Source organism: Theropithecus gelada, chromosome 8 (genome assembly GCF_003255815.1).
Source record: "Theropithecus gelada isolate Dixy chromosome 8, Tgel_1.0, whole genome shotgun sequence".
In the NCBI taxonomy this organism is placed as follows: domain Eukaryota; kingdom Metazoa; phylum Chordata; class Mammalia; order Primates; family Cercopithecidae; genus Theropithecus; species Theropithecus gelada.
The window spans coordinates 134,950,663-134,962,403 of NC_037676.1; the positions used below are offsets into that span (position 1 = coordinate 134,950,663).

Genomic DNA, 11,741 nt, shown 5'->3' on the forward strand with positions numbered 1-11,741 from the left:
CTCACTCTGTCACCCAGGCTGGGGTGCAGTGGCACAATTATGGTTCACTGCAGCCCAGGATCAAGGGATCCTCCTACCTCTGCCTCCTGAGTAGCTGGAACTACAGGCATATGCCACCACACCAATTTTTTTTTTTTTTTTTTTTGTAAAGACAGGGTTTCACCATGGTACCCATGTTGGTCTCAGACTCCTGGACTCAAGCGATCCACCTGCCTTGGCTTCCCAAAGTACTGGGATTATAGGTGTGAGCCACTGCGACTAGCTAAGAAACTCTCTTCATCAAGGTATTATGTGTGTAAAATCGACAACTTTATGCAACTGTCAGATCTTCTCTTTTGAAGGCATGTAGATATTAGGAAATAATTATGTTGATTCATATGTTCTAACCATGAGACTGAAGATGAGAAAAATCCCTATTAGTTTAAAGAGGTGGAGTTTAGGGAACCTCCCTTAGCATGAATAACTAAATTACACACACACACAAAGGAAAGAAGAGGCACAACAGAGACGTTTGCCTGGACAGCAATGATTATATACAATTAGGATACATTAAAAGAAAATGGAGAATCACAGAGGAGGATAGAACTGTGAAGATCTGGAATTTCCCAGTGGACCTTTTCTAAACTCTCCTATCACAAGCAAACTGCCATGTGGCTTACCATTTTATAGCATGGAGGAAATTGTTGTTACCCAATGCTGCTTCACCTGTAATGGCAAACATCAGAACAAAAACCAGAGCTCCCAAGAAGAAATGTATAAAGATATCTACATGGTGCATGGAGATTATAGTGTTTCATGCTTTTGAACAGGAAAGCATTTTCAGTTTTATAGACTATCTAATTTAGAGCAAACATTCTTTAAGTCCAAGGAGCATTATTCGCCTTTAGAAATTTCTACTCCAAATAATATAGCACTGCACTTACGTGAGATTATTCTAGAGATTTAAAAATGCTTTGGGAAGACATACAAGTGCCCAACAAACATAAAAAAAAGCTCCACATCACTAGTCATCAGAGAGATGCAAATTAAAACTACAATGAGATACCATCTCACACCAGTCAGAATGGCTATTATTATGAAAGTCATAAAATAATAGATGTTGGCAAGGATCCAGAGAAAAGGGAACACTTATACTCTGTTGGTGGGAATGCAAATCAGTTCAACCCCTATGGAAAACAGAATGGAGATTTCTCAAAGAACTAAAAACAGAATGAACATTCAACCCAACAATCTCACTACTGGGTATCTACCCAAAGGAAAATCAATCATTCAGTCACAAAGACACCTGTACTCGTGTGCTACTGCAGCACTATTCACAATATCAGAGTCATGTATTCAACCCAAGTCCCCATCAACAGCGGATTGGATAGAGAAAATCTGGTACACATACACCATGGAATACTATGCAGCCATAAAAAAAAAAAAAAAAAAACATGTCCTTGGCAGCAACATGGATACAGCTGGAGGTCATTATCCTAAGTGAATTCATGCACAAACAGAAAATCAAATACCGCATGTTCTCACTTACAAGTGGGAGCTAAACAGTGGGTACACAAGGACATAAAGATGGAAACAATAGACACTAGGGATTCCAAAATGGAGGAAGGAGGGGAGGGAAGGGTTGAAAAATGACCTACTGGGTACTATGTTCACTATTTGGGTGAGGGGTTCACTTGAAGCTCAGACCCCAGCATCATCCAATATACCCATGTAACAAACCTGCACATGTATCCTCTGAATATAAAATTAAAAACAATAATACACAGTTTGGAATAGCTAGAAGGACTATATTGAAAGTTTCCAACACAAAGAAATGATAAATGTTTTAGATAATGGATATGCTAATTACCCTGATCTGATTACTATACAGTATATGTATGGAAACATCACAATGTATCCCATAAATATGTACAATAATGTGTCAAATGAAAACAAAATTAAAAAGTTAAATAAAAAAAGATATAAACTCTGCCCTCGAGGAATTTTCAGTCCAGAATTAATAAAAGGCAGTGACAACAGTGCAAGATGAATGATGAGCTTGAGAGAAGAGCTGGATACTGTGAAACACCTAGGAGGAGCACCCAACCCAGCTGCAGCTTCAGAAGCAGGGAATGTTGACAGAGATACACAGCACACATGAGAATTAACCAGAAAAAAGGAAGAGAGTGGAGCAGAAGAAACAGCACAGTGCAAAGGCCAGGGAGCAAGGGTATCTTCATTCACTTTGCAGCAAGAATATAGTGAACATACCTTCAGTAATGATGTTGTAGACACAATGGCAGACAGTCCTTACTTTCATGGAGGTTGCCTGGTAGAACAGGCAGAAAAGAAGTACGGTGTGCATACCACTGGGGTCATGTGGATGGTCTGGGATACCCAGAGCTTCTAATCCAGTCTTCGGAGAAGATGGAAAGGCCCCTATCTTCAGCTGAGACATGGAGGATGAGTAAGATTATTCAAGAGAATGGAGCAGATAAAAGACAATTCCAAGAAGCAAGCTCAGAAGAAGAGAGGCCATAGAGGATTCCGTAAATTATGTGGCATTCATTATGGCTAGAGCAAAGCATTGAAGGAATCGGGAAATATAAAAAAGCTAGGCAAGTCTGAGTCCACGGTAAAGAGCCCTGGAGAGCTAAGGACTTAGAATGAACTTGTGCTATAATTTAGAACCAGAACGTAACCTAAGGGATGCGGTGTGTAGTGTTGTCATGAAAAGATGATGTCAAATCTTTGCCCCACCATTCTCTACCTGTTTATGATACACAGATTTGGGCAAAACTGTTCATCTATTTTCAGTTTTCTCATCTGTAAACTGGAGATAATGTTAGTAATTATTTCTTAAAATTTTTTTGAGGATTAAATAATTAAGTAAAGCCCTTAGCACAGTGCCTGGTATACAGTCATTGGTCAATAAATGTTAGTTCCCTTTTTCTGTAAGTATGTAAATAAATAAATAAATAATAAAATGCTTTGGAAACATTAATATGTTATCATAAGACTATTTCAAGAGAAACGGTATTATAGTACCTATTATGTGGTATGGAAGAAAAATATGCCAAGGCACAATATAAAACATACTGCTTTCACTTCCTTATTTTAGGAAATTTCAAATAGCAAAATATAAGATGCAGATGGGTGAGTGCTAACCAATACCTGCATGACTGGAGAAATAAGTACTTGATGAAGGATATTGACAGCTTCAACCACAGATGCATACTCCCCTCACTAAAAGATGCGGTGAAGGGATCCAAGGGTTTAATCAAAACACATCCAGCTCACGTAAGTTTCTTTCCAATTCATTAATATGAATGGGTTCTCCAAAATTTGAGGGTGTATCAGTAAAATGACTTTGCAGGGAGCAGGGACAGAGGGCACGCTGAGGAGGTTTCTGGGACACTGGAGGCTATCCTGCTGTGTTTGCTTCTAAAGTTTTTCATTACATTGAGCAAAGTTCTAAAAACTCCCAAAGCCAATAATTGAGTGTTCATTCCTTCAGGCTTTACATCATGTTTTGTAAGCAACTCTTTTTCCCTGCTAGATTAGAATAAAATCAACCAATATGTATTTATTGAAGATTTTGTAGCATTTTCAGACATCTTGAAAGACCTATCAGATATGTACATGAAATTGAGATTTAATAGAATGAAGGGGTTACAAACGGGTGAAGGTCACCTCTTGCAGCATCTAAAACATTTTTTAACCATTTTCAATGGAAACTCTTAAAAGCAGGATTGTACACTTGCCTGTCTTTTCTTGCTGACCCAGGCTCATCATAATTTGCGGCAACAGCCATATGGCACCCCAGTCTAGTGATATCTTTAGGGACTACTTAGTAGAGTGTGCTACTCAGAAGCACTAAGTGCTATGGGGCACTGAGAGAACCACATAGAAAGTATGATGAGTGTGCAGGAGAGTGATCGGTGCTACTGAGAAAAGGGAGGTCAGAAGAAGCTTCATGGAGGAGGAGTCTGAGCTAAATCTTTTTTTTTTTTTTTTTTTTTTTTGAGACGGAGTCTCGCTCTGTCGCCCAGGCTGGAGTGCAGCGGCGCTAAAAGCAAGCTCCGCCTCCCAGGTTCACACCATTCTCCTGCCTCAGCCTCTCGAGTAGCTGGGACTACAGGCACCCGCCACCACGCCCAGCTAATTTTTTTTTTTTTTGTATTTTTAATAGAGACGGGGTCTCTTAATAGAAATCGAGCCACGATGGTCTCGATCTCTTGAGCTCGTGTTCCACCCACCTCGGCCTCCCAAAGTCCTGGGATTACAGGCGTGAGCCACTGCGCCTGGCCCTGAGTTGAATCTTGAAATATGAGTAGATGTTTGTTAGATAAACCAGGAAAGGGCATCTCAGGCCATCGTGGATGACATGATGCACTTCTCAGGTCCCTCTTCAAAACTGAAGGATTAATTCCTCTAGCTGCTGGGGGCTTTATTGACAGACAGCCCTGGGCTGCCCACCTTCTTCCTGAGCTGCCTCAGCTGAAGAGATTGTTCAACCAAGGTCATGCCCTTTCCTTTCCCGGGAAAGTCCACATTCAATGACTGGTTAATGTAGGGGCTGTAAAGACCCAGTTCTTCACCCCAACTTGGGCAAGTCAGAAGGTTCATTCCAAGTTCAGATCTCCTGGTTGGTTTCCTAAGGCCTTTGTTAGATGCATCACAGCCCAACTTCTCCCTCTGCTCTATTTTGATTTCTTTCCTACCCACCCCAACGATGCTCCCTAATAAACCTCCTGCATGCTAATTCCCACCTAGATTTCAGCTTCTTGAGGAGCCCAACCTGAAAGAGTTGATACCAGAAGTGGTGCATGAAAGCAGATGCTAATGAAGATAGGATTTTGGAGTCAGATTACAGGTTGCCAGAGTGGCAAGGACACTGTTATTCCTGGTAGGCAGAACATAGATAGTTACTGGCCCAAGGCAGATATGTAGTTGTAAAGACTTGCCCTGGTGTTGAACAGAGATAGGATACAAGCAGAAGGGAATGTACTAGTAAGTGTAACATGTCAGGTGTTAGAGAAATGTGAGAGAAACAGTAACTTAAAGAACAATTATATTGTATCGTATAAAGGCTGCTGCTAGACACAACTAATCAGGAAAGGCTGACAGAGGAAGTGTAAAACCAGAGGACCGCATTGGGAGCACTATGAAGAGGTTTTCATTTCCTGAAACCAGAGGACAGAGAAAGCTGAGGGCTAGGACCAGTACTTCATCATAAGATTAGCAGTGACATCAGGTTCTGGACATAATAGAGTAATAAAACAGGGTTTACCCTCTAGCCCAAAATAACTAAAAATCTATACAAACCATACAAAAGTAATTTTTTAAACTTGGGCATAAGGAAATAAAAAGGAAAATTAGAAAGTATTTTGAACAGAATTAAAAATCACACACAAAAAAGCTACATATCAAAATTTACGGGATACAGCTAAAACATTACTTAGCGGTAAATGTATAGCATTAAATACTTATAGTAGGAATAAAAAAGGTATCGAATATTGGCTTCCACTTTAAGGATCTAGAAAAAGAACAAATAAAATCCAAAATAAGCAGAAGAAAGTAAATTATGAAGATTATAACAGAAATCAATGAAATGAAAAGCAGGAAAAAACAGAGAAAAATCAATAAAGATCAAAGCTGGCTCTTTAAGAAAATAAAATTGGTAAACTTTTAGTCAGACTTATCAGCAAAAAAGAGAGAATACACAAATTGGCAATATTAGGAGTGAGAGAGGTGACAGCATATGTATTCTACAGATATTAAAATGATAAAAAATATAAGTAACTTTATGCCAATAAATTTAAGAACTTAAATTAAATGGGTGAATCCCTTAAAAGACACAACTTACAAAAACTCACTCAAGAATATATAGATGAGCGGAACAGCCCTGTATCTACTGGATATGTAGTTAAACACCTTTCTTTCCACAAATAAAACTATGGCACAGATGTCTCATTTGACTACTTCTACCAAGAACTTAGGGGAAAATAATACCCCATATACACAAACTCTTGTAGAAAATTGAAAAGGAAAAATACTTCCCATTATATTCTGTAAGGCCAGAATTACAACCAATCAAATGCATTACAAGAAAAGAAAACTACAGACCCATGTACCTCATGAACACATATGTAAAAATCCTAGGCAAAAAAGTTAGCAAATCCAATCCAATAATGTAATACAAAGATTATACATTATAACTAAGGGGGGGATTATCCAATGTATACAAGGTTGATATAATGCTCAGAAATCCATGTGACATACAATATTAATAAACTAACAAAGTGATAATGTCAGGAGATGCAAAACAGCAGTTGACAAAATCCACCATCCATTCCTGATTTTAAAAAGACAACAACTCGGAAAACCAGAAATAAAAAGGAACTCAACTTGATAAGGAGCATCCATAAAAGACCTATAAGCAATATTATATCGAGTGGAGAAAGACTTTTCCCCTAAGAATCAGGAAAAAAGGCCAGGAAATCCATTCTCTCCTCTTCAACATTATACTGAAGGTTCTAGCAATAGGCAAGGGGAAAAAAAGGCATTCACGTAGTAGAGAAGTAGAATTATTTCTATTTGCGGATGATATGACTGTTTACAGAGAACATCAAATGGAATTCATATAAAAAGCTACTTGAACAGGAAAGTTTGGCAAGATTGCAGAATATAAGATCTATATGAAAGAATCAAGTATACTTCTATATATTAACCATTTACAATGCCATCAAAAATATGAAGTACTTAGAGATAAATCAGAAAAATATGTGCAAAGTCTGTCTATTGAAAACTTCAAAAATATTGTAGACATTTTATAAGATCTAAATAAATGGAGATATATCCCTTGTTTTGGGGTCAGAAGATTCAATATTGTTAAGATGCTCATTCTCCCCAAATTGAGCTACCGATTTCACACAATCCAGGTCAAAATCCCAGGAGACTTATTTTTGTACAAATTGGCAAGATACTACTCAAATTCATAGAGAAATGCAAAGGAGCTGAACACCTAAAACAACTTTGATAGATAAAAAAAATTTAGAGGAAAAACACTACTGGATTTCAAGACTACTTATTACAAAGCTCCAGTAATCAAGAGAGTGTGAAATTGGCACAAAGGAAGACAAATAAATCAGTAAATCAGAAAAGAAAGTCCAGAACACACATATTCATGCTACGGGTTTATCCAAAGGTTCAATTTAATGGAGAGAACATAGTCCTTAACAAGTGTTGCTGGTACTACTGGATTTCCACATTAAACACACACACACACACACACACACAACAACAACAATTTAATCTACATCTCACATCATATACAAAAATTGAGTCAAATGAATGATGGAATAGTATAAAACCAAAAATTATAAAATTTCTAGGAAAAAAAAGAGAAAAATCTATGTAAACTTAGCAAAGATTTCTTGGATATGACACCAAAAGCAAGATCTATAAAATAATAAATTAAACCTCAAAATTTAAAACTTCTTTCAAAATAATTAAGAGAAGGAAAATATAAGCCATAGATGGGGAGAAAATATTTGCAAATCATATATCTGATGTCTTATATCCAGAATATATAGAGGACTCTTAAAACTCAATGATAAGAAAACAAATCAATGTATAAAATGGGCAAAATACCTGAAGTCATTTCACCAAAGAAGATCCATAGATGACAAAGGTGTCACAGTAACACAAAATGCATTCAATCATATAAAATTTAAAAACAAAGACCCTAGATCTTCTCTAAATCACAATACACACCAGATTAAATGCACAGAGAGGAACTAATTCATTTTCCTCTTGCCACCATCCCCAGGCTCAGTATTGGTCCTCCTGAGCAGACACGAACACCAAAAATAGCAGCCTCTTCCACTTTACATGAGAATTTGCACCATGACCTCTCTTTTTCTCACCAAACTGTCTCTTACTCATAAGAGACAATATAGCAACCATATGCAAGAGTGTGGGCTCTGCTTACCATCCCAGATATACCACTTACTGTGTGACACTGGGCACGCTGCTTAACCTCTTTGTGCTCCAGATTCCTCATCTGCAAAATGGATACGATGATACTAGTGACTACCTCAAAAGATTTTTGTGAGAATTCAATGAGTACACACACACAGAAACTTTCAGAATACTGACTAGAAGGCAATAAGCAGCTCAATAAGTGTGAGTGAGCTATTATTATCATCCTTTCTCAGGGGCCCAAATTTCTCCTTCAGCTGTAGGAAGCTGAGAACTGTGGAAAGAGCAGTGAAAGCCGAGAAGCTCATATCCTAGGTCCAACGTCTCTCCTGACTGACGGGATGTGACATTGGCTGGATCAATGTTCCCCTTCTCATCTCTAAAATGAACAGGTACACTAGATGATATTTTGAGCATGGTCTCTCTAAAACCTGTACTAATGACATCCCTGCATATTTTTCTGGAAAATACAGGAAAGGCAGTGGAAAAAAGGGCACACAGGAGCAGTCAGGAGATGTTGGCAAGAGGCAGAAGGCCATTTATTGGGAAGCACGGGAGAGAGAGAACACGTAAAAAGGGTTTGTGGCACAGCAAGAGAGGACCACTTTCTCCATCCACATCTTTCAAATCTGTCCACTTAGCCTCAGTCCTGTGGGAGGCAGTGCAGTGTAATGCAGGACCCAGAGGAAATCTTCATGGGTTCTGTTCCCAGCGCTGACAGTTACTATGTGATTTACTCTCTGTGCCTCACCTCAGAAATGGAGATGTCAGTAATCCTTCCCTGCCTTAAAAGGCTGCTGGGAAGATCAAACAGGAGAATGAAGGTAAAGCATGTTAACCAAGCCTGGCACATCAGAGCTACTCATTGGAGGAGTGCTTGTCATCTGTCCTGCTGCCATGACCTCAGTTCAGACTACTGTCTCCCACTCAGTCTCCTACAGGGCCAAGCCATGCCCGTGAACAAAACCTTTTGGTTTCCCTGTGGCTCTTTTGATACATTTCTAAATCTTAAGTACAAAACCTGTATAAGCCGATCCCTGCCTACCTGTCAGGCCTTGCTTCTCTCTTTGCCCTCCACTCCTTCTTTCTGTCTCACGCCAGTTCCTGTCAGTGACAATTAGCCACCAAGAAGCCCTGCTCTTTCTCACCTTTGGGCAATTCACTGTGCCTTCCTGTTTCCCTTCCAGACAGCACCGCTTCCTCAGAGAAGCCTCCACCCACCCATGCCCTCAGGGTGCAGGCACCCCTCTCTCTCCCGGCTGTAACCACCATGCTTGTGTTTGTCTTCTCTCTCCCCAGGAGGGCAGGTCTACATCTGTCTCCTTCCTCACTGTTTCCTGCATTGAATACCTGACTCAAGGTAAACACTCCAATGCAAGTCTGAGAAGTTAATGATTTAACAAGTCAAAGTGGACGCGACTCAGAGAAAGAGGGCAAAGGAAAATTCACGACATAAAAAAGCTAAGAGAAGAAGAAGGAAACAACAACAACAACAACAACAACAACAACTAGGGTGACACCAGGGCATGGGGAAACAGCCCTGAGAAGAGAGGAAGAACTATCAGCAGCTGGTTTAGGAAAGGAGTTCTAACATCTACAAATCACTCCCCCCACCCCGCCCCTCCCACTTGCAGGCTGTCAGGTTTTCCGGGGCAGAAAGCCCATCATCTGGAGCGGTCTCTTGATTTAAAAAGAAGTTAATTATGACATTTTTACAATGATAAGTGATCGTTTAGGTGGAGCTGTACAAAACTGCCATATGGGGAGCTCAAAAACGTTGTTGATATCAAAATGGTTCATCCAACATAAATAAATTACCCGCATCACCTTGCAGTCTGTTAGTATATTTTTTAAGAAACACGTTTACGACCGGGCGCGGTGGCTCACGCCTGTAATCCCAGCACTTTGGGAGGCCCAGGCGGGTGGATCACCTGAGGTCAGGAGTTCGAGACCAGCCTGGCCAATATGGCGAAACCCCGTCTCTACTAAAAATACAAAAATTAGCCTGGCGTGGTGGCGCACGCCTGTAATCCCAGCTACTCAGGAGGCTGAGGCAGGAGAATTGCTTGAACCTGGGAGGCGGAAGCTGCAGTGAGCTGAGATCGCGCCGCTGCACTCCAGCCTGGCGACAGAGCAAGACTCCGTCTCAAACAAAAATAACAACAACAAAACACGTTTATAACACTTACTGTGTCTAAAACAGTACTATGATTGCCTTTATTTTGGAGATGAAGAAGCTGAGGCCCAAGGGGTGAAGTCACTCGCTCAAAGTCACAAGAAGAGGGAGGACTTCAACCCTGGCTCCAGAGTCGGGACCCTCCACCGCTAGGCTACACTGCCTTCCGGAATGAGTCCGAAGATTGCGGCTTGGAGACAGTGACTGGCCCACGTTCACAGCGAGTAAGGAGCCGCTTGGCCGGAACCCGGTGTGTCTAACGCCAAATACCCTGCACCTTCCCGACCCCCTTTCCTGGAGTCCAGTGCCTTTCTGCCTCTTCCTCTGCTTCCCACGGCCCCGCCCATTTTACAGATTAGGAACCTGAGCTGGAAAAGGCCAGGCTGCCCGGCCAGTCTGCAGAGGACCTAGCGCAGCCGGGGCTGCGGGGCGGAGGGCCGGGTGGGGCTGGGGTCCGCCCAGGCGCCGGGGAACCGACAGCGCGGGGCTGGTGCCGGCGACAAGGATCCCACGGGACCCGGGACGATGTCCACAAGGGGAACGACCGAGGACGGAAGGTGGAGGGGGGCTTACTCCAGCCCATGGCGCCTCTCCAGTTCGCTGGCCCCGCAAGCCGGACCCGGACCCCGAAGGACGCTTTTCACCCTTCAGCTCCCCTCCTCAGCGCGTCCCCATTGGAATTCGGGAGCCATGGCAACGGGGACTCTACGGCGGCCGCGCGGGGCCAAGACACGTTTCCTGAGCTCCGCGGAGCAAGCGGAGGAGACTGCAGTGAAGGGTCTCAGCAGACAGGGGCTCTCCAACCCAAACCCAGTCTTCGTCCTCGTCCCACCTCCGACTTGCCACAGACTGCTTCCCTCTCCCACTGGTCCAGACTGAACAAAGAATCAGGACGCTCCTCTTTCCTGTGCCTTCCAGACCGCCTTTGACTTTTTCCTTTTTGTGTTTGATTTCAAGCTTCCAGAGCCAAGAGATCTGGATTTCGCCCTCTACTCTACCAGCGGCGTGACCTTACACTTACTTCTCCTCAGTTTCCACATCTGTAAGATGAGAAGTAATAACCTAAGAGGATCACTGTGAAGCTTTAGATAATTTGAACGAAGGAAGGACACTATAAAATCAACAGGCTCACTATAAAGGTTCGTTGTCATTGTCATAGTCCAGTTTTTTAAAGTCACTCCCCAACACCCATTTCCGGCTAACAAGTTTTCCATAAACGGCACCCATTACCCCCTCCATCAATTTCCCTATTCTCCAGTCTCTTAATTGTAAAATGTAGGAAGTATATCTCCTACAGCCCCACACTCCCCTCACGTTTCCCCAGACCCTTCTCCAAAAGTCGTCGTAAACAGTATGGAGTGCGTGCTTCTTATCTTGATATGTGTATTATGTTTGCATTTTAAAAGAAGATTCCTAGAGCAATGCTGAGTGCAAAGAAATTAATTTTTCTAGCAAATAGCTGTTAAGCATTTACAGCTGGCAATTATTAGAGTTTGCCAGGTAGAGACAAGTTCATGAACTTGGACAGAGAGGCAGGAAAGTCTAACAGACTGAGGTGATGGGGGGAAGCAGACACATTAGTTTGACAATAAAGAGAGCT

The 11,741-nt window shown here is 41.6% G+C and overlaps 1 protein-coding gene across 8 annotated transcripts in view; it reads right to left on the minus strand.

Annotated features, from left to right (window-relative positions):
* LRRC6 (leucine rich repeat containing 6) overlaps positions 1 to 10,857 on the minus strand; it is a 94,855-nt gene extending 83,998 nt beyond the window's left edge. For 2 of the 8 annotated variants that reach the window (XM_025393939.1, XM_025393938.1), the window contains exon 1: positions 10,715 to 10,857. In XM_025393939.1, coding sequence (XP_025249724.1) covers positions 10,715 to 10,724 — 10 coding nt within the window. In that variant the 5' untranslated portion in view covers positions 10,725 to 10,857. Of the gene's footprint in view, positions 1 to 9,783 lie in introns of all 8 variants that reach the window. The other 6 variants (XM_025393937.1, XM_025393936.1, XM_025393942.1 and 3 more) reach the window with 4 other exon arrangements.
* Between the last annotated feature and the right edge of the window lie 884 nt (positions 10,858 to 11,741).